Source organism: Anolis carolinensis, chromosome 4, assembly GCF_035594765.1.
Source record: "Anolis carolinensis isolate JA03-04 chromosome 4, rAnoCar3.1.pri, whole genome shotgun sequence".
Taxonomy (NCBI): domain Eukaryota; kingdom Metazoa; phylum Chordata; class Lepidosauria; order Squamata; family Dactyloidae; genus Anolis; species Anolis carolinensis.
Genome location: NC_085844.1, coordinates 117,575,732 through 117,600,288, shown reverse-complemented (window position 1 = coordinate 117,600,288; position 24,557 = coordinate 117,575,732). Strand labels below are relative to the sequence as shown.

The 24,557-nt window shown below is 42.4% G+C and overlaps 1 protein-coding gene across 1 annotated transcript; it reads right to left on the bottom strand.

Moving 5' to 3' along the window:
* Positions 1-16,984: 16,984 nt before the first annotated feature.
* On the bottom strand, positions 16,985-22,816 carry foxc1 (forkhead box C1). Its single transcript, XM_008116312.3, is given in 3 exon segments — positions 16,985-21,259; positions 21,261-21,298; positions 21,301-22,816. Coding segments are annotated over 3 exon segments (1,674 nt in total). The 5' UTR covers positions 22,136-22,816; the 3' UTR covers positions 16,985-20,458.
* Between the last annotated feature and the right edge of the window lie 1,741 nt (positions 22,817-24,557).

Below are 24,557 nucleotides of genomic sequence, written 5' to 3'. Positions count from 1 at the left end.
AATCCGGAACGTTGGATAAGTGAGACTCTACTGTAGTTCAATATTCAGTAATGCTATGTAGGAATTACTGTATTTGTGAATTTAGCACCAAAATATCACGATGTATTGAAAACATTGACTACAAAAATGCGTTGGATAATCCAGAACGTTGGATAAGTGAGACTCTACTGTAGTTCAATATTCAGTAATGCTATGTAGGAATTACTGTATTTGTGAATTTAGCACCAAAATATCACGATGTATTGAAAACATTGACTACAAAAATGCGTTGGATAATCCAGAACGTTGGATAAGTGAGACTCTACTGTATGTACAACTGCCAAAAGAGACCAATCCCAAGCATCGAGGATGAACTGGATTATCGAGGATCGTATATGGGGCCTGAGAGTCCTTTGGGCCAAGTGGCTTCTTGCTTTCGTGTGGACGCGCTTGGCCACGAGTCTTCCTTTCACGAAGCGGTTCGGACACGCGTTTCCCTCTCGTCTGAATCGACGTGAGGATCGCAGCCGTCTCGCTGGGCTAGATGATGAGATGAGAGGGATTGGCTATATTTAGGGCTTCGCAAGAGGCTGCTCCAACAGAAAGGCAAATCGGGAGAGCCTTGGAGATCCCCTTGAGTCAAGAAAGCAGGGATCCAGGGAAAGCCGCTGGGTCCTCCTTTTCTCCCCGCTTCTATATATATAACACGACCCCAGCCCTGAAAAACAGCCTCGACGCTTCGCTGCTCCCTCGCCGCCTCTCCTTTCGGCCCTTCTCTTCCGAAATTCGGCGTCAATCCCCCACAAAAGTCAAAAAAGCCCCCAGAAGATGAAAGTGGATGAACAGGAGAATCCCAGGCACGTAACGCAACAGTGTGTAGAGTACATAGATTGGATAGCTAGATTTATATTAATAAGCGAAGGAGAAAAGAGTGCGTCTACCTACCCACCTATCATATATCTATGCAAAATATAAAAGGCATCCCGAAGTGAGCCGCGGTGGCGCAACTGATTAAACCTTCCTAAAGGTTGGGTTGCGGACCTGAAGGTTCCCGGTTCGAATCCCGAACGCGGACGAAAGTGGGCAACCTCTCTGTAGATCTGTTGTCGAAGGATTTCATATTGTGTGTTTTCCGGGCTGTGTGGCCATGTACCAGAAGCATTCTCTCCTGACGTTTCGCCCACATCTGTAGCAGGCATCCTCAAAGGTTGTGAGGTCTGTTGGAAACTAGGCAAGGGAGGTTTATATATCTGTGGAAGGTCCAGGGTGGGAGAAAGAACTCTTGTCTGCCTGAGGCAAGTGTATATGGAGCAATTGATCACCTTGATTAGCGTTGAATGGCCTTTCTGCTTCAAGGTCTGGGGGAATCCTTTGTTGGGAGGTGTTAGCTGGTCCTGATTGATTCATGTCTGGAATTCCTCTGTTTTCTGGGTGGTTTTCTTTATTTATAGCAGAGCACTTGATGAACCAACCTGGACACAGCATATTATTTGAGAAAACAGAAATGCTGGACCACTCCAACAACCCCCAGGTCAGACTACACAGAGAAGCCATTGAAATCTACAAGCATGTAGTCAATTTCAACAGAAAGTAGGACACTATGAAAATGAACATAACATGACTACCAGTATTTAAAAATTCTAAAATCAGCACAATAAATAAAGAACAACACTCAGAAAACAGGGGAATTCCAGACATGAATTAATCAGGGCCAGCTAACACTTTCCAACAAAGGATTCCCCTAGGCAGAAAGGATTTCATATTGTGTGTTTTCCGGGCTGTGTGGCCATGTACCAGAAGCATTCTCTCCTGACGTTTCGCCCACATCCATGGAGGTTGTGAGGTATATACAACTGAACAACTCTCTGTAGATGGCCAATTCTCTCACATCAGACCTGACTTGCAGTTTGTTCTCAAGTCGCTTCTAACACGATTAAAAAAAACAAAACCCTGAAGCCAAAAGTGACTGAATGCTGTCCATCTATCGATCTATCCACAAACAAGCACACCCTACGGTATGTGTGTGTGTATATATATATGTACAGTAGAGTCTCGCTTATCCAACGTTCTGGATTATCCAACGCATTTTTGTAGCCAATGTTTTCAATATATCATGATATTTTGGTGCTAAATTCGTAAATACAGTAATTACTATGTAGTATTACTGCGTATTGAACTACTTTTTCTGCCAAATTTGTTGTATAACATGATGTTTTGGTGCTTAATTTGTAAAATCATAACCTAATTTGATGTTTAATAGGCTTCTCCTTAATCTCTCCTTATTATCCAACATATTCGCTTATCCAACGTTCTGCCGGCCCGTTTATGCTGGATAAGTGAGACTCTACTGTATATATGAGAATGAGGGAGATAGACAGAAGGTAGTTTTATATACAAGGGAAGAAGAAAATATATGGTATAGATAAGTGATGGAGACAGATGATAGATGGAATATATATATATATATATATATATATATATATATATATATATATATGAAAAAGAACATTATACATATTTATAGGTGATTGAAATTTATAGATTGATAGACAGATATATATATATTTATATTTATATAACCAAAGAATATATGTGTGTGTGTGCGTGCCTATGTACATCCATGTGTGTGAGAGTGTGTGTGTGTGTGTGTATATATAGGTATATATAGGTTATTAAAATAGATAGGTTATATATATATATATATATATATATATATATATATATATCCAGATAGATTGTGTGTGTATTTGAAGAATATATATATGCATCTATGTATATGTGTATAGATATAGATATAGGCAAATAAGAATATATATGTGTGTATAGGTGATTGAGATAAATGATAGATGTGTGTGTGTGTATATATATATATAGGCAAAGAATATATATGTGTGTGCCTGTATAGGTGATTGAGATAGATGGACGATAGAGTTATATAAGCTATGTGTGTGTGTGTGTGTGTGTGTGTGTGTGTGTATATGGGCAAAGAATGTGCATGTGTATGCCTATGTACGTGTGTTTAGGTGATTTTAATATAGACGATAAATTGACACATATAAGCTAAGAATATATGTGTGTGTACATACAGATTTACATATATATATGTAAATATATGAGTATACTTATGTAGGTATGTACAGGTGATTAAGATAGATAGATGATAGAGTGATATATATAAACTAAGAATATATATGCGTCTATGTATATATGTGGTGTGTGTATATATAGATATATATAGGCCAAGAAGAATACATGTGTGTGCGCCTATGTACGTTTGTATAGGTAATTGAGACAGATAAGACGATAGATTGCTATATATAAGCGAAAACTTAAATATATATGTATGTGTCTCTCTCTCTGTGTAGGTATATATAGATACTTGATATAGATAGATGATAGATATATTGATATATATAAGTGAAGAAGAATATTATATACACACACATATACAGTATTGCAATACAGTGGTACAATATAGTATTATATAATGCTTATATTGTGTTATGCTAAAGGTAAAGGTTTCCCTTGACGTTAAATCCAGTCGTGCTTGACTCTGGGGATTGGTGCTCATCTCCATTTCTAAGCCGAAGAGCCGGCGGCGTTGTCCGTAGACACCTCCATGGTCATGTGGCCGGCATGACTGTATGGAGCGCCGTTATGCTAATAATATAATATATTATATGTACATATCACTTGTAAGCCGCCCTGAGTCCCCTTCGGGGTGAGAAGAGCGGAATATAAATGTCCCTAATAAATAATAATAATAATAATAATAATAATAATAATAATAATAATAATAATAATAATAATAATAATAATAATAATATAGTTGGCAGATGGTGATTTTGTCAATGTCTATTGTTTCCAAAAGATCTCAGCCGGCATTTGGAAACAATAGACATTGACAAAATCACCATCTGCCAACTGCAAAAGGCCACCCTACTGGGATCTGCACACATCATCAGAAAATACATCACACAGTCCTAGACACTTGGGAAGTGTTCGACTTGTGGTTTTGCGAAACGAAATCCAGCATATCTATCTTGTTTGCTGTGCCATACAACGTCGTTGTGTTGATAATAATAATAATAATAATAATAATAATAATAATAATAATAATATCATTGTAATAATTATTATATAATATAATAATAATAATGATAATGATACTAATCTATATATATAAAAGAGTGATGGCATCACGGCAGTGGACAAAACAACAAAAGTAAACACCCCACAACCTCGAAAATTGACATCACAACCCCTCATCCATGCCTCTAGGTTGATACAGCAAAAAGAAAAGAAAAATAAAGTCCTAATTAGAGGGAGAGGAATAATTGTTTTTATCCAATTGCTGCCAGTTAGAAGGCTAAGTTCCGCTCACTTGGTCTCCTAGCAACCCACTCAGCCCAGGGGACTCTTTACCTTAACTACCACCAATTCCTCAATACTTTATTTCCCATACCACCATACTTCGCCACAGCAACGCGTGGCCGGGCACAGCTAGTAATAATATATAATAATTATAACGGAGCTCCATGCAGTCATGCTGGCCACATGACCTTGGAGATGTCTACGGACAACGCCGGCTCTTCGGCTTAGAAATGGAGAGGAGCACCAACCCCCAGAGTCAGACATGACTGGACTTAACGTCAGGGGAAACCTTTACCTTTTTAATAATAATAATAATAATAATAATAATAATAATAATAATAATAATAATAATATACATAGACGCATACATATACTGTATAGTCGAAGGAAAAAGGAAAATGTATGTATGTATATATCTCTGTATCTAACTCTCTAATTTTGTATACATACAAAGCGAAGCAGATCCAGATACACACACAGAGAGAATGGAAGAAGTAAAGAAAAAAGGGGATTTTTTTAAAAGGGGGGGATTTACACTCAACCTTGTCAAGTTATCACTTTAGGGAAACACAAGAACTCTCCCTTCGCTCGGCCGTGCAAGCCTTCGACAATACAGGGAGTTTGAAAAAGAACTCCCTAGTTTTAATGTCTTTATACTTAAAACTAAGAAGTTCTTTTTCAAACACCCTGTATATTCTGTTTGGTTGGACCTGCGACCTGTGTGGCCCCTTCCCTCTTGGCCACGAAGACTCCCCGAAGGATCTCTCTCTCTCTTTCCTACAATTATCCCCACAATTTGCAGCCTAAGCATCGGAAACGGTGGCCTATTTCAGCCAAAGGGAGGATTCAGGGCTGGCAGGGGAGGGAAAGAGACTGCGAAATCTTGTACAGATCCGAAATGGAGAGAGAGAGATGTTTTGGTGACCCAAAGGAAGGAACAATTCGGGGGGAGGCGAGGAGGGAAAGATCTTATCAGTCTCCTCGTGAGGAAATCTAAAAATATTTCTTCTCCCTGGATAGAGAAAAAAAGGGGATTTTTCTATCTGTACGTTAGGAAGTATCTGCAATGAGAGGACATCCGTGCAAAATCGTTTGCTGCATCCCAATGGTTCGCAAGCGACTTTGCAAGCTTTGCCACTCTGATCAATGCCTTGTGGCTGCAAAGTGAAGACATCCCAACGGAACTAATTGCAGCCTAAAGGCCATAAATTAAAAATCGGATTCATAGCCCAACCCTCCACGTGTTTATTCCGAAATAAACCCCAACAATTCATTCCCAAGGCAATAGAGCCCTCTCCGGCTTCATCCAAAGGAAAACACAGTTATGAAAGTAGACAACATTCGTATTTCTAATTTTCTCATCTGAAGTCAATGAGATTTACTTCTGGATAGCCAGAACTACAAAGTACTAGAATTGGCCTCTTTGATTAGCATTGAAAAGCCTTGCAGATTCAAGGACTGGCTTCTTACTGCCTGGGGGAATTAAAAATTAAATTAAACACTCTAAAATTAGGACAGTAAAGAACAACACTCAAAGTTGTAAAGTAATAGGAAGTAGCGACATGTTTCTCTCCTTCTTCCGAAGTAAATTCCTCCAATTTTGGTCCCTTCTACACGGCCATATAAAAATCCAGATTTTTTAAAATCGGATTATATGGCAGTGTAGACTCACATAATCCAGTTCTAAGCAGATAATGTGGATTATCTGGATTATATAGCAGCCTTTGCTGTTTTACATCCGTTCTGAAAGAGAAGGATGCACAATATTTCAATCTGCCCACTTTCATCTGAGTTAATTTTAACATATATGTGTATATGTGTATTATACACACACACACACACACACACATAAATCCACATATACATACACACATGCACACACACACACACACACAAATGTAGTTCAGACACTGCAGCCCCATTTTAGTCCGATTTTTTTTCCTGGGAAGTAAATCCTATTCACTCGGCTATACTGCCAAATAATGCAGTTTGAACAGAAATGCTGGACCACTCTAACAACCACTATGTCAGACTACAGAGAGAAACCACTGAAATCCACAAGTAATTGCAACAGAAAGGAGGAAACAATGAACATGAACAAAATCTGGCTATCAGTATTTCAAAAATCTCTAAAATCAGGACAGTAAATAAAGAACAATACTCAGAAAACAGAAAGTATCTACCGAAAATAGTGGATAACATGTAGAAATAGCAAAACTAAATGATTTATGTTAATTTAATTAATACGCATTCAATAGCAGAAATAACTGGTAGATATGCATGTATATATCAAAATACTTGTTATTTGATTATATCTGCTATTATCTGTTGTTTTGTTATGTACCATAACTATAATGATCTGTTCACAAAAAAAACTCTCAGAAAACAGCGGAATTCCAGACATGAATCAATCAGTCAGCTAACACCTCCGAACAAAGGATTCCCCCAGGCAGTAAGCAGCCAGACCTTGAAGTTGAAAGGCTATTCAATGCTAATCAAGGTGGTTAATTGCAACAATAACACTTGCCTCAAGCAGACAAGAGTTCTTTCTCCCACTCTGGACATTCCACAGATATATAAACCCCATTTGCCTTGTTTCCAACAGACCTCACAACCTCTGAGAATATCTGCCATAGATGCACGCAAAAGGTCAGGAAATAATGCTTCAGCAACATGGCCATACAGTCCGGAAAACTCACAGCAACGCAGTCTGACAGGCAGTTCGAAGTGTATTTATTGGGCAGCAGGGTAGACCCAGCCTGAGTTCTCAAGTTGTAATCCAGAAAAAAATATATATACTTCAAGGTGGCAGCTAAAGGCATCCCAACCCTGAAAAGCTCCTATTCTGAGAAACAGCCCTGCATCCAAAGTAGTGGAGCTTCTTCAAACAGGTGCAAAACCATATCCGTGGCCTGTTGGTGTGGACAGACGATTTGCGTCTGAATTAAGACCTTTTTTTTTTCCTAGAAGTCTCTACACTGGAGAATGAATGGATTTTGACACCTCTGTGACTGCAAGAGGTGACTGCAAAGGCTCAATGCTATGGAATCATGGAAGTTGTCGTTTGACAAAGCCTTCTCTGACAGAGAGTGTAGGTGCCTCAGCAAACTAGAAATCCTAGGATTCCATATAGCATTGAGCCTTGGCAGTGTCAAAATGTATTCACTGGACAGTGTAGAGAAATGGTTCTCAACCTTTGGTCTGTAGACCACCAGTGGTCCCCAAGAACTAAAATATAGTCCAAGGCATTACTACACAGTTGCATCTCTTAGGCTTGTTCCTGGGGTTCTTTGGGGTGCTGATTCAGAAAATTGCATTGGATAGACCACATCAGCTCTTTTATTATTAAATATGGTTTTCTGTGGGCGAGCAGATGGTGACTACTGGATGGCAGATGTTCTGTATCAGAAACTAGAGCTGCTGTGGTCTATCCAGTGCAATGTTCTGAATCTAGAGCTGAAACTAGAGCTGCTGTGGTCTATCCAGTGCAATGTTCTGAATCTAGAGCTGAAACTAGAGCTGATGTGGTCTATCCAGTGCAACTGTTCTGAATCTAGAGCTGAAACTAGAGCTGATGTGGTCTATGCAATGCAATGTTCTGAATCTAGAGCTGAAACTAGAGCTGATGTGGTCTATCCAGTGCAATGTTCTGAATCTAGAGCTGAAACTAGAGCTGATGTGGTCTATCCAGTGCAACTGTTCTGAATCTAGAGCTGAAACTAGAGCTGATGTGGTCTATGCAATGCAATGTTCTGAATCTAGAGCTGAAACTAGAGCTGCTGTGGTCTATCCAGTGCAATGTTCTGAATCTAGAGCTGAAACTAGAGCTGATGTGGTCTATCCAGTGCAACTGTTCTGAATCTAGAGCTGAAACTAGAGCTGATGTGGTCTATGCAATGCAATGTTCTGAATCTAGAGCTGAAACTAGAGCTGATGTGGTCTATCCAATGCAATGTTCTGAATCTAGAGCTGATGTGGTCTATCCAATGCAATGTTCTGAATCTAGAGCTGATGTGGTCTATCCAATGCAATGTTCTTAATCTAGAGCTGAAACTAGAGCTGATGTGGTCTATCCAATGCAATGTTCTGAATCTAGAGCTGATGTGGTCTATCCAATGCAATGTTCTGAATCTAGAGCTGAAACTAGAGCTGATGTGGTCTATCCAGTGCAATGTTCTGAATCTAGAGCTGATGTGGTCTATCCAATGCAATGTTCTTAATCTAGAGCTGAAACTAGAGCCGATGTGGTCTATCCAGTGCAATGTTCTGAATCTAGAGCTGATGTGGTCTATCCAATGCAATGTTCTGAATCAGCACTCCAAATAAGCAAACTGAATCTAAAGTTGACCAAAAACTGATTCCTAGTCCTTTTGGTACTAATTTTGAAGAATGGTTCCTAGTCAAAGTGGTCACTAGTCAAAGGAGTCCCTGGTCTAAGTGGTCCCTGGTCAAAAAAAGGTTGGGAACCACTGGTGTAGATGCACACCAAGTTCCAGCAAGAAATCAAGCCATCTCCTTCTCTCAACTCAACAAACTTTCAAACCAAATTGTCCAATAGCTTTCTCTCCAATTAAAACCTGGAAGGGGGGGGGGGGTTGTTAGTGCTTGTCCTCATTTGCCCTGATCTGGCCTCAAACCACCTTGGAGCATCCTGCTTTGCCTGGAAAACATTGAGAGACTTGAAAGTAGTCGGGAAAGACCCCCAAGATCTCATGAAACGCCCTTCAAGCTACCCCAAATCTCTACTATTGCAGAACTGAGAACTCCAGCAGTTTGTAGGCCTTCAAAGAGAAAAGGGACGAAAGCACAGCCCATTTTATACCAGTCCTGGATGTGAAGGGTATCTATCTATCTATTCAAGGGTCTCTTTTTCTTGCATTGCCAGAAGTTTGGAAACTGCCTTCTTAAAGAGGTAGCAGCAGCGACAGAAGAGGAGGGCGATGGGGAGAAGAGGAGGAGGAGGAGGGAGGCCTGGACTGCGTCAAGGCCTCGCCTGCACAAAGGAGCCATTCATTGGGGCAGCAGCCACCACCAGGACCCCCTCCCCAACCCAAAAAATCAGGCCCAAGGTGAGCAAACCGCTGGACTGAAAGCCACACTTCAACACCAGCGACGGAGGAGGGGGGGCTTGGAAAGAAGGTCTTTATGACTGAAAGGAGACCACTCTCTGCTTGCCTTTCTCCCTCCGTTTGGGGGAACCCCTCTCCCCACAATCCCTGTCCAGGAGGCGACTCAATTTTCCTCAACCCCGATTTGTTTTCAGGCTCCTTTCCCGGAGGGCGCACAGCCGTCGGGCGTCCAAGGCGCATTTCTCCGCTTCTCTGTAGAACGCTACGACTCAATGCTACGTCTCGCCAAGCTGCAGATCCTACGATTCTATAACATTGAGCCCGTTGCTGGCTTTTAAAGTGGCGTCGAACTAAATTGATGAATACACAATGACCGGGAAACGAGAAATGCATCCCCGGCGAGAGAGTGGCGCGACGTTTTCTACAAATACTAGCAACGCAAGTTGTTTTCCGCCGCCCTCCTGCCTCCGTCCCGAAGCAGAAGGAAGACGAAAGATTCTTCTTGCCAAGGCTGCGAAATCCGGAGTTTTTGTAGCCTAGTGAGACCGGTAGATGGGTCGATACTGATCATATCATGTAGTTCGAACTGCATTGTATGGTGGCGCAGATCCAGCCTATAAAGGCCCGAAATTAGTGTCCTATCTGTCTGCTTACACTTATACTTACTCTTATGCCTACTTTTACTCTTATTTTAATGCTGGATCTACATTATCATGGCTGCCCAAATAATTTTCTAGAGCCTCGTTTACTCTGCTATATAAATTCCATATTATCTGCTTTGAGTCGGATTATATGACAGTATAGACAAATATAATGCAGTTCAAAGAAGATAATCTAGATTTTTGTGTAGTAGTGTAGATAGGCCCAGGTTGTTTTCTAGAGCCTCATCTACTCTGCCATAGAAATTCCATATTATCTGCTTTGCACCGGATTATGACAGTACAGACTAATATAAAGCGGTTCAAAGCAGATAATCTGGATTTTATATGGGAATATAGAAGGGGCTCAAGTGGTTTTCTAGAGGCCCATCTACCCTGCCATAGAAATTCCATATTATCTGCTTTGAACCGGATTATATGGCAGTATAGACTAATATAATGCGGTTCAAAGCAGATAATCTGGTTTTTATATGGTAGTGTAGAAGGGGCCCAGGTTGTTTTCTAGAGCCCCATCTACCCTGCCATATAAATTCCATATTATCTGCTTTGAACCGGATTATATGGCTAATATATTATATTCTAGACTAATATTATATATAGACTAATATAATTAGTCTATATAATATAATATTATAATAATATTATATTATATTATAGACTAATATAATGCCGTTCAAAGCAGATAATCTGGATTTTTGTGTGGCAGTGTTGAAGGACCTCAGGTAGTTTTCGAAAGTCCCATCTACCCCGACATATAAATTCCATATTATCTGCTTTGAACCGGATTATATGGCAGTATAGACTAATATAATGCCGTTCAAAGCAGATCATCTTGATTTTTTACGGTAGTGTAGAAGGGGCCCAGGTGATTTTCTAGAGTCCCATATCCCTGCCATATAAATTCCGTATTATCTGCTTTGAACCGGATTATATGAAAGTATAGACAAAAGCGGATAATCTGGATTTTATATGGTAATGTAGAAGGGGCTCAGGTGGTTTTCTAGAGTCCCATCTACTCTGACATATAAATTCTATATTATTTTTGAACCGGATTATATGCCAGTATAGACTAATATAAAGCGGTTCAAAGCAGACAATCTGGATTTTATATATAAATTCCATATACATATTACAGTAGAGTCTCACTTATCCAAGCTCCTGGATTATCCAAGCCACTTTTGTAGTCAATGTTTTCAATATATCGTGATATTTTGGTGCTAAATTCATAAATACCGTAATTACAATATAACATTACTGCGTATTGAACTACTTTTTCTGTCAAATTTGTTGTATAACATGATGTTTTGGTGCTTAATTTGTAAAATCATAACCTAATTTGATGTTTAATAGGCTTTTTCTTAATCCCTCCATATTATCCAACATATTCGCTTATCCAAGCTTCTGCTGGCCCGTTTAGCTTGGATAAGTGAGACTCTACTGTATCTTTGAACCGGATTATATGACAGTACAGACTATTATAAAGCGGTTCAAAGCAGACAATCTGGATTTTATATATAAATTCCATATTATCTTTGAACCGGATTATATGACAGTACAGACTAATATAAAGCGGTTCAAAGCAGACAATCTGGATTTTATATATAAATTCCATATTATCTTTGAACCGGATTGTATGACAGTACAGACTAATATAAAGCGGTTCAAAGCAGACAATCTGGATTTTATATATAAATTCCATATTATCTTTGAACCGGATTATATGCCATTATAGACTAATATAAAGCGGTTCAAAGCAGACAATCTGGATTTTATATATAAATTCCATATTATCTTTGAACCGGATTATATGGCAGTATAGACTGGGCCTAAAACTATTGGGAGATCGGGACTCATTCCAAATCACCACTCTTCCCACTCTAAGGCTAATAATAATAATAAAATAATAATAATACATCACACAGTCCTAGACACTTGGGAAGTGTTCGACTTGTGATTTTGTGATACGAAATCCAGCATATCTATCTTGTTTGCTGTGTCATAATAAAATAATAACAATAACAATAATAATAATAATAATAATTTATGTATAACCCGCCCAGGGACACAAAGGCAGGATCCACACTGCCATATAACGCATAGTATGGTCAGTGTAGACCAGGCATGGGCAAACTTGGGCCCTCCGGGTGTTTTGGACTTCAACTCCCACAATTCCTAACAGCCTACCGGCTGTTAGGAATTGTGGGAGTTGAAGTCCAAAACACCCGGAGGGCCCAAGTTTGCCCATGCCTGGTATAGAGCCTGAGCCACATAATGTAGTTTGAACTGCATGATATGGGCCCACACTGACCACATAATGCAGGATAGATCCAGTCTCAAAAGGTAGCATGTCTAAGAAGGAGGCATATTCCAAGAAATTGCCAAAGCGCACACCGGTTGATTCACTTCCATACAGTTCAATGGGAATGACTCCCCAGTTGCAGCCCTTTCTTGCGCTCCAGGGCGGCGGGAAAGCGTCTCATTGAAACCAACGGGGCTCCAAAGGCGGGAGGAGACCACCCTGGATCCATAAATCCTCCGGCTCTGAACGACCGCCGCCTTTGAAAGCCACCCCGGGAGCCAAGCTTGTCTGCCAGCACCCCCCTTCGGTATAACGTCGCCCCTCGAAGCCGTCAGAAATCAAGCCAACTGGTTTCAATAGAGAGCGAAGCCTTCTCCCTCCCTTGGAGCTGAGTCGATCATCACCGCCCTGGCAATTACAATATAATTCATATAATAACTCCGCAAAATAAGAGCGAAATCTATGGGGATGTCACAATAGGAAGAATGGAGTGCAAAGACAACAATATAGTAGCAGGGAGGGGAAAAAGTCTATACCAAGTGCCAGGACCTCCTTCTAAACCGTGACTATTTTCTACAGAAACGGCAATCCTACTCAGAAGCATTCACGTCAATGGGATTTATTTACCGAAGCCTGGGTCCAATCCCAGTTCGGGCATTGACTCGAGTCCTGAGCCCGCAATATTTATAAATATTATATTTATATTTATCTTACTGACAACAAGAACTCCAATCCGAAACCAACTCCAGGCGCGCAAACTTCATCCGCCAACCATTCTATTCTGTAGCAACTCCAAGCCTTTCTAAAATTAAAGTAAATGCTAATTAATAATAATTATTAGTAATAATTAATAATATTAGTAATTAATAATTATTATTAGTAGTAATTATGATAAAATCAATGAATCGCAACAATGCACCGGCATGAGATGAACCCCGAAAGGAACTCAAATTAAAAAAAAAAAATCCGGGACAATCCAATTCTCCCAATTTCGGATGTTTTCCTGTCGCTTTGCAAACGCGGCTTAAATAGCAGAGGGACTAATAACAAGTTTTCGATCAAATTATAATATATTTACTGGTTGTTGCCTCTGCAAAGAGGACTGCTAGACAATGTTCTCTTCAGGTCGGAAAAGAGACCGATTTTCTACTTTTTCCCACTCTCTATTTGCAGGGAAATAACAACAACAACAACAACAACAACAACAACACTTCAATATAGTAAGAGCGCCAGATAGAGGACGACTTTCACTCGAAAACAAAGCCCGAAATCTTACAAGGAGAAAAAAATACACAGAGAAAGCCCACAGCTATCTGTTTCATGGCCGGAATCACTGTGAGTTTTCCAGGCTGTATGGCCATGTCCCAGAAGCATTCTCTCCTGACGTTTCGCCCACATGTATGGCAGGCATCCTCAGAAGTTGTGAGGTCTATTATAAACTAGGTAAGTAGGATTTATATATCGGTAGAAGGTTCAGGGTGGGAGAAAAAAACTCTTGTCTGCCTGAGGCAAGTGGGAATGTTGCAATTGGCCACTTTGATTAGCACTGAATAGCTCAGCAGCTTCAAAGCCTAGTTGTTTCCTGCCTGGGGGAATCTAGCTATCTATAAAAATATGTTGAAATAATCAAGTAAAGGCAATATACGAGATATGTGTATATATACACACACACACACACACACACACAAACACATACACACACACACTTAATATATATAATATATATTAAAATCACACACACACACATATATATAATGTATTGCCTTTTCTTGATTATTTGAACACACTTTATAGATTCTATTAATATATTAAAAGAAAAGGCAATACACAATATATGTAATACACATTTAACATAATATAATATATATGAAAAGCATGTAATATATCATGTGTATTGTGTATTACCTTTTCTTGATTATTTGGACAAATAGAGGAAGGGGGTCCTCAATGTCCCTCAAAGGTTCTCAAATGACCTGGAGGCGAGTTTGGGTTTTTTTTTCTTTTCTTCGCCTGACAAGATGTCACCCCATTTGCTACCACAAAGCCATCCATCCCCACAGGGTTTAAAGCAACAAAAGGAGATAATGGGGTGGAGAAGAAAAGGATGGGGTGTCAAACTGGAAAATAAACAGGCAGAAATGGGGGGAAATCTTCTAAGTTGCCTCTTGGAGGTGTTGCTTTTGCCGCCTCCAATGATTCCACACCAGGCCATTTGTTTCCAAAAGATCCTTAAGAAATGCCTTCTGTTCACTCTTGAGTGAATGTGCCTTTATGCTTAGTTTTTTTTAAAAAGAAAAAAAAATAAACTTCCAAACTTTGCTCAGCCTTACATTTAAGGAGTATATGACAACTGGAACCATAACAACCACAGACTGAATCTATACTGCCAAAGCATGCAGCTTGAATTGTGTTATATGGTCAGTATGGACCCATATAATGCAGTTCAATGACTATTACACTGACTACACAATGCATCATTTGGCAGTGTAGATCCAGCCTTGGGCTACAGCTCTACAGTCTACTGCACTTTAGAAGAAGAATTAGGCCCCTTGTACATTTGCCATACAAAATCTAGATTTTCTGCTTTGAAGTGGATTGTCACTTCACTTAGGGAACACACAACAAATGAGAAATACTTTTTAAAATGGGAAGTGTTTCAGGCACCTTTTTCTGAAAGTAAAACATTAAGAAAAATGTATTTTTCAATCTCATGAAGATTAAGCAAAACATGGAAATGCTAAGGCTTCTTTTCACTATTTAATGGAGTTACACTTTTTTTCAGTATGATAGCCAAGGATAGTGTCTTGGCGGTGGATACCTAGGTCGCTCTAGTCATATTATTGACCCAAAGTGATGGCAACTAGGTTGAAAAAGCACCCACAACCTCCTGAATCACAGCTCCAACCTGGGCTGAAGAGCTTCTCTCACAAATCCCGCAACAACAAACCAGGGATGAGCTTGCAGAGCTGCTTAGTTTGGAGGAAGTCAGCAAGGCCATCAACCAATAATAATAATAATAATAAAAAATAACAAAGCCAGCAGACCTGATGGGATCCCTGCTGAAATCTTTAAAGAGTCTGAAACAACAACTCCACCAGCACATTGAAAAAATGTAGGTGGCCCAGAAAGTCCCAGCAGACTTCAAGGATGCCACCATCATCACCCTTTTCGAACGGGATTATAGGACAGTGTAGACTCAAATAATCCAGTTCAAATCAGATAATATGGATTATCTGATTTGATAAAGTGGATTATGTGGCAGTGTAAAAGGGATCTGGAACTTGTCGCCTAGGGGCCCTCCACACAGCCCTATATCCCAGAATATCAAGGCAGAAAATCCACAAGTTTTGAACTGGGTTATTTAAATCTACACTCAGATAATGTGGGATTTTCTGCCTTGATATTCTGGGCTATAGGGCTGTGTGGAAAAAGCTTCAAATGCCCGAAATGTCTTTCTTACATTCATTCCTATATCTCTGAACACAAAGTCTGCTTTTATGACAATTATATGCCGCCTCGGATCTGACACAATAATTCCACTGAAATACTTCCCAACTGCACCATTTACTCTAAAAGCCCCTCCACACATCCATATAACCTTCAAGGCAGAAAATCTCACAATATCTGCTTTGAACTGGGTTATCCACACTGCCATATATTCTAGTTCAAAGCAGAAAATGTGAGATTTTATTCAGCTGTGTGAAAGGCACCCAGCTTAGCACTTGGACAAGAGACCTCAACAAATATCAGCCTGTTTCAAAACCACCTCTCCAGTATTCCTTACCTTTAAAAAACCCTCTGAAATGCATGAGAGTTTCTGTAACACACACATACAGGGCCTTGGCATGCAATAATAGCAATAATAATAGTGAAAACCTTGGACAATACAAGAAATCATACTCCGTCACCAGTAATAGTAACTACACATTCATCCACAAGCCAGTTGAGCAGAAGCACTTGGTGTAAAGCTAGTCCTTGTCTCATGCAGGCACTTGGAGAAGAATTCTAATAAAATCAATAGTATTTTTTTTCTATATTGAGTATTGGGAATCACTGGCCAACACACCATTTTGGTGTCTCAAGTGTTAGCCCTGTTTCTGGTTATATTTGACCCTCTGATTCCAAAAATGGCATCAGTTTCCCCCTATTAACTGTAGTTTTTGAGATACAGAACATATGCCATCTAATCTACCACTCTTCATCTGCTCCTCAATAGAAAATCAAGATAACTATATTTCAGAAACTAGAGCTGATGCGGTCTATCCAATGCTATTTTCTGAATCAGCACCAGAAGAAACCCAGGAAAAGGCCTAAAAGGAAGATACAAAAATGTTTATTGTTGAGCAGTGTTATCTGCTATTTATTATTATTATTATTATTATTATTATTATTATTATTATTATTATTATTATTATTATTATCATCATCTTTGTTTATACCCCGCATTTCTCTCCACAAGGAGCCTTGACAGGTTTGTAGAGATGTCTAATAATAATAATAAGTAATATTTTTACTATCTGGGAATAAGTCATGCTACTAAGTTACACGATTGGTAATTGTTAGAAAAGGAGGGATTCATATATTCAGGCTTCCGATAGTCTCAGTTCAATTGAATGGTAATTTATTAATAAACAAGTTAATGACTTCAGGATATCTTCAACAACAACAACAAAAAGAGAGAGGAGAAAAAAACGATAAAATAAGATTAATACACATTTCCCTTTTCGTATATAATGGAAACAAATATAAAGGTTGCAGGTCATTTGGAAAGTCAAGAGGTGGGAAGATGGGAAGGAAAGAACACTTTCTGGCGTTTGGTCCAAAGAATCCAGACTACAACTTTAAAAATAAATTACTATATATCCATTTACACTTTAAAACAAGTCCTTGGCATAGAAAAAAAGAGCCCTGGGAGGGAGAAAAAAGGAAGGAGGACAGAAAGAAAGAAAGAAAGAAAGAAAGAAAGAAAGAAAGAAAGAAAGAAAGAAAGAAAGAAAGAAAGAGAGCCCTTCCACACAGCCATATAACCAGAATATCAAGACAGATTATCCACAATATCTGCTTTGAACTGGATTATCTGAGTCCACAATGCCACATAATCCAGTTCAATGTGGATTTTATACAGCTGTGAGCACTTCCAGACAGGATCTGATCCCAGGTTTTTTTATTTATCCCAGATTATCTGGCAGTGCGGACTCATATAATGCAGTTTAAAGGAGAAAACCTGGGATCGGATCCTGGGATATAAGGCCTGTGTGGAAGGGGCCAAAGAAGCAGCACCCTAAAACTGTGCGGGTTATTTTGGGGGTTTGGAGGGAAGTCAGATGCCTAAACCCAGGCCCCATCTACACTGCCATATAAAATCCAGATTTTTTGCTTTGAACTGGATTATGTGACAGTGGAGACTCATATCATCCAGTTCAAAGCAGATAAATCTGTATTTTATATGGCAGTGTCCACGAGGTCCCAGATCTCCCAGGCCCCTTCTACACTACCATATAATCCGGGTTATCAAATTAGATAACCTGCATTATCTACTTTGAACCGGATTATATTCTAAAATGACACATAATCCAATTCAATGTGGATTTTATACAGCTGTGTGAAAGGGGCCAAAGAAATAGGCGGAAACATCATCCTAAATTTGCCATATAAAATCCACATTATTTGCTTCGAACTCGTGTAGACTCATATAATACTGTTCAAAGCAGATAAATTTGGATTTTATATGGGAAGAATCAACAAGGCCCCAGATCTCCCAAGCCCCTTCCACACAGCCCTATATTCCAGAATACCAAGGTGGAAAATCCAATAATATCTGCTTTAAACTGGGTTATCTGAGTCCACACTCAAAATTTTCTGCCTAGGTATTCTGGGATATAGGGCTGTGTGAAAGGGCCCATAATCAATTTTATCAAATCAGATAACTCGCATGATCTACTTTGAACCGGATTATGGGAGTCTACACTGCCATATAATCCAATTCAAAGCAGAGAGGGTGGATTTTATATGGCGGTAGATATGAAAGAAGCAAAAGAGGGTCCAAGTGGGAGGAAAAACTTAACAAAAGGCCCCTTCCACACAGAATAGCAAGGCACTAAATCCAACATTATCCGCTTTGAACTGGGTTATCTGAGTCCACACTGCCATATACAGTAGAGTCTCCGGGCTGGCAGAAGCTTGGATAAGCGAATATATTGGATAATAAGGAGAGATTATGGAAAAGCCTATTAAACATCAAATTAGGTTATGATTTTACAAATTAAGCACCAAAACATCATGTTGTACAACAAATTTGAAAGAAAAAATAGTTCAATATGCAGTAATGTTATGTTGTAATTACTGTATTTACGAATGTAGCACCCAAATATCATGGTACAGTAGAGTCTCACTTATCCAACGTTCTGGATTATCCAACACGCTAAATTCGTAAATACAGTAATTACTACATAGCATTACTGTGTATTGAACTACTTTTTCTGTCAAATTTGTTGTCTAACATGATGTTTTGGTGCTTAATTTGTAAAATCATAACCGAATTTGATGTTTCATAGGCTTTTCCTTAATCTCTCCTTATTATCCAACATATTCGCTTATCCAACATTGTGGCGGCCGTTTACGTTGGATAAGTAAGACTCTCCTGTAGTTTGAACCGGATTGTGGGAGTCTACACTGCCATATAATCCAATTCAAAGAAGAGGGTGGATTTTATATGGCAGTAGAAAGGGCCTCAGGAGTCAATGAAAGAAGCAAAAGATGGGAGGAAAAACTTAAAGGGCCCTTTCACACAAAATATCAAGAAAGAAAATCCCACAATATCTGCTTCGAACTGGGTTATCTGAGTCCACATTCAGATAATGTGCCTTGATATTTTGGGATATAGGGCTGTGTGGAAGGATCCCCAGAATATCAAGGCAGAAAATCCTACATTATCTGAATATGGACTCGATAAAAAGGTAACTTAAGTCCAGTCATGTCTGACTCTGGGGGTTGGTGCTCAAATTCATTTCTAAGCCAAGAGCCGGCGTTGTCCGTAGACACCTCCAAGGTCATGTGGCCGGCATGACTGCATGGAGCGCCATTGCGTGTTTTGGAACGGCTAGGTTGGCAGAAGCTGGGGCTAACAGCAGGAGCTCACCCCACTCCCCTGATTTAAACTGCCAAACCGTAGACACCTCCAAGTTCATGTGGCCGGCATGACTGTTACCTTCCCGCCAGAGCGGTACCTTTTGATCTACTCACATTTGCATGTTTTCGAACTGCTAGGTTGGCAGAAGCTGGGGCTAACAGCAGGAGCTCACCCCACTCCCCTGATTTAACCTGCCAACCTGTAGACACCTCCAAGTTCATGTGGCCGGCATGATTGTTACCTTCCCGCCAGAGTGGTACCTATTGATCTACTCACATTTACATGTTTTCGAACTGCTAGGTTGGCAGAAGCTGGGGCTAACAGCAGGAGCTCACCCCACTCCCCTGATTTAACCTGCCAACCTGTAGACACCTCCAAGTTCATGTGGCCGGCATGATTGTTACCTTCCCGCCAGAGCGGTACCTATTGATCTACTCACATTTGCATGTTTTCGAACTGCTAGACTGGCAGGAGCTGGGGCTAACAGCGGACGCTCATTCCGCTCCCGGGATTTGAACCTGGCACCTTTTGGTCTGCAAGTTCAGCAGCTCAGTGCTTTAACACACTTCGCCACCGGGGCTTCTGCGTGGACTCGATAACCCATTTCAAAGCAGATATTGTGGGATTTCTTGCCTTGATATTCTGGGATATATATATATATATAGGGCGGTGTGGAAGGGCCCTTAGTCCACACTGCCAAAGCAAATAATGTGGGATTTTATTCAGCTGTGTGGAAGGTGCCAAAGAACGAACTCGAGGAGGAAGAAGAAAAAAAAACAATAGGCGAAAAATTATAAACAACCCCACAAACTTACGTGTTATTTGGAGTAACACTGTCCTTTAACAAAGCATGGCTTAATTCAAAAGTAGAGATTATATATCTATGTATCTATATAGAGAGGTGTATATATACTGGCTGTCTTTGGATGGGAGAGTCTGTCGCGTTGGGTCAGAACTTGCTGCAGTCGTAGACGAAGGCGCCGGAGGGGCGATACAAGGGCTGGCTGGCCGGGAAAGCCATTTGGCAACTGCCGCCGTTGTTGGCGTTGCCGTTGTTGGCGTTGTTGACGGGGGAGTGGTTGAGCCCCAGCCGCTGCGAGGCCTCGAACATTTCCCGCACGGCGTGGAAGTTCTGCGCGTGGGGCGGCGCGTGGGGCGGCGGGTAGCCCGTGGGCGAGGAGGAGGACGGCGAGGCCGAGGAGACGGGCGCCAAGTGGGTCAGCTCGCCTCCCGCCGCGCCGGGGTTGAGGTACCACGACGCCAGGCGCCCTCCTCCGCTTCCTCCTCCCCCGTTGCCGCTCTCCTGCGGGCTGAGGCTGAGGGAAGACGCGCTGCTGCTACTGCTCGCCGCCAAACTATACTCCGGGAGCGGGTCCTGCTCCGCGCTGCTCCCATTGGCAGAAGACGACGCCGTCGCAGCCGCCGCCGCCGCCGCCGCGTAGAGGCTCATGGCTTGCAAATTGCAATGGTAGCTGCTGTTGGCGCTGGCTGCAGTCCCCGCGCCCTGGCTGCAGGGGGCGCTGTAGAGCGAGTTCTGCGGGGAGTAGCAGCTACTCAACGCCAGCGAAGGCGGAGGAGGCAAAACCCCAGTCCTGGAAGGATTGGAAGATGATGAAGATGATGAAGACGACGACGAGGAGGAGGAAGAAACAGGGACTGTGAGGAGCTCTTGAGGCGAGGCGCGCAAGGAAGTCATAATGATGTTGTCCACGCTGAAGCCTCCTCCTCCTCCTCCTCCTCCTTGGTGATGGAGGTGGTGGTGATGATGGTGGGGATGGTTGTGGTGCGGGTTTGCATTCTCCAAAGCCATCCCTCGGTTGTTGCTCCCTCCTCCTCGAGGACTGCTTCTTTCCCCTCCTACTCCGCTGGAGAGGCTACTACTCGTGCTAGAGCTTTCCGGGCTCTCAATTTTCGGCACCGGTTGTCCTCCGAGCGGGGACAAGGCTTGCTGAGGCGAGGACGCCGACGCGGAGCTTCCATTCTCGGTCTTGATGTCTTGCAGCCGCACAGGGGGTTGAGGCTGCGGAGGAGGAGGAGGTGGTTGCTGTTGAGGTTGCTCCTTGTGCTTGTCCTTCTCCTCCTTGTCCTTGACGGCGTCCTTCTTCTTGAAGCGCCTCCTCCGCCGGAGGAAAGAGCCGTTCTCGAACATGTTGTAGGAATCCGGGTCCAGGGTCCAGTAGCTGCCTTTGCCGGGCTTCTTGTCGTCGCGGGGCACCTTCACGAAGCACTCGTTGAGCGACAAGTTGTGCCGGATGGAGTTCTGCCAGCCCTGCTTGTTGTCCCGGTAGAAAGGGAAGCGCTCCATGATGAACTGGTAGATGCCGTTGAGAGTGATTTTCTTGTCCGGCGCGTTCTGGATGGCCATAGTAATGAGCGCGATGTAGGAGTAAGGCGGCTTGACTAAGTCCTTGGGCTGCGGCTGCGGAGGGTACGAAGGGCCGTAAGGGCGGCCTCCAACGCCGCCTCCTCCTCCTCCGCTGGAGTACTGCTCCGCCGGGTGCGGGGAGTACATACTCATCGGAGCCGGCATGGCTGCGTACGCGGCTCGGTAGTAGCTCTGCTCGCCTCCGAGGTAAGGCACCACTCCCAGCGAGTTGGGGCTGGAGACGGAGTAGCGAGCCTGCATGGCCTCCTTTCCCGAGGTCTCGCCAACGCCGTCTCCTCTTCCTCCTCCTCCTCTTCCTCCTCCTCCGCCTCCTCCGCTTTCCCCCCTCCACCCCTCCGCAGCGCCAGAGCCAAACAGAGAGGAAGCAGCAACAGAGGCCACCGGGATCTTCCTCCTCCTCCTCCTCCTCTCAGACCCTCAAAAAGTCGGGGGAGGGGAGTATTATAGGAGGCGTCCTCCCCCCTTCCTCTCCCAGCCAGGAAAAGTCACTTCCATCCAGTAGGACTCTTTGGAAATCTCTCTCTCTCTGGACGCGATGCCTTTGTCCTCTTCGGTGTCTCGCCCAACTTGAAAACACATCCAGTCTTTGGAGACAGGGTTATTGAATACCTTTCGGGCGGTCTTTGGAGACACCTCTTTCTCTCTTTGTCCGCTTCCTTCAGGGCCCGGTGTTTCGCCCAACTTGAGAACAACTCAAAAGCTGGAGAAGGAGAATGGATCTTACATCCTCAAGGCCCCGCTTTCTTTCTCCTTCAATGTCACGTCTTTTTTTCCCCTGCTGCTCCGGGAAAGTTGCTTTGGAAAAAAGCTCCTCCTGAACTTTTGAGCCTCCGTCACCGGGGCGAGGAGTTTTTTACGCCCGCGCAGGATCCTCGCCTCCTACTTTCCCCCCCACTTTTCTTTCCTTTTTTTTCTCTCTCTCTCGCCTTTGGTTCTTTTTCTTTCCAGGCGTGGAAGCCACGCCCTTGTTGGGATTGGGCGGCCAATGGGAAGGCGGAGGGAGGGGAAAGGGGTGGGGAAAGGGAAAGGGGAGGCTCTCAGGACGGGGAAGGTGCGGACACGCGCTTCCACGGACACGCGCGAAGGCGTCGCTCGTGGATATGGGTCTTTTCTCACTCTTTCCTCACACAGCCCTCCTTCTTTCCTTCTTCCTCTATGACAGTGGTCCCTAACCTTTTTTTTGACCAGAGACCACCCTCTATTATTAGTCGCAAAAGGATTGTGAATAATTTTTTGCTCAACTTTAGATTTGGTTTGGTTATTTGGGATGCTGATTCAGAAAATTGCATTGCACAGACCACATTAGCTCTAGTTTGATACAGAACAATGTCACCCAGTAGTCACCATCTGCTTGCCCCGGTGGCGAAGTGCGTTAAAGCGCTGAGCTGCTGAACTTGCAGACCGAAAGGTCCCAGGTTCAAATCCCGGGAGCGGAATGAGCGCCCGCTGTTAGCCCCATCTCCTGCCAACCTAGCAGTTAGAAAACATGCAAATGTGAGTAGATCAATAGGTACCGCTCCGGCAGGAAGGTAAGGGCGCTCCATGTAGTCATGCCGGCCACATGACCTTGGAGGTGTCTACGGACAACGCCGGCTTAGAAATGGAGATGAGCACCAACCCCCAGAGTCAGACATGACTGGACTTAACGTCAGGGGAAACTTTTATCTTTTTTACCTTTGGTTATTTGGGGTGCTGATTCAGAAAATTGCATTGCACAGACCACATTAGCTCTAGTTTGATACAGAACAATGTCACCCAGTAGTCGCCATCTGCTTGCCCACAGAAAACCGTATGTAATGTGTTGTGGAAGGCTTTCATGGCCGGGATCACAGGGTTGTTGTATGTTTTCTGGGCTGTTCCAGAAGTATTCTCTCCTGACGTTTCGCCCACATCTATGGCAGGCATCCTCAGAGGTTGTAAGGTATGGAGAAACTAAGCAAGGAAGGTTTATATATATATCTGTGGAAAGTCCAGGGTGAGTGAAGAACTCTTTGTCTCACCGTATTTAATCATCTAGAGCTGATGTGGTCTATCCAATGCAATTTTCTGAATCAGCAGCCCAAGTAACCCAGGAACAGGCCTAAAAACGGGGTTGAGCTGTGTTCATATCCTTAGTAGTAACGATGAGGCCCCAGTAGGGAGGTCAACAGGCTAACCACAAGCATGTTACTACTGACAGGGCTTCTCCCACAAAGGGACAGAAATCGTTGTGTCTATGAAGTCGGGAACCAGCTCCCCAGATTCACAGAGCTGTGTTGTCGAAAGAATCATTGGGTTGCTGTGAGTTTTCCGGACTGTATGGCCATGTTCCAGAAGCATTTTTTTCCTGATGTTTCGCCTACATCTATAGAAATTTTACTTATTCTATGGGAAATTAAGCAAGTGGGGTTTATATATCTGTGGAATGTCCAGGATGGGAGAAAGAACTCTTTTCTGTTTGAGGTAGCTGTGAATGTTTCAATTGGCCAGCTTGATTAGCATTGAATAGCCTTGCAGCTTCAAGGTCTGGCTGCTTACTGCCTGGGGGTAAGCACACATACCTCCAACAGACAAGAGTTCTTCTCCCACCCTTAGCATTCCACAGATATATAAACCCCACTTGCCTAGTTACCAACAGACCTCGTAACTTCTGAGGATGCCCAGAAAACTCACAGCAACTCGT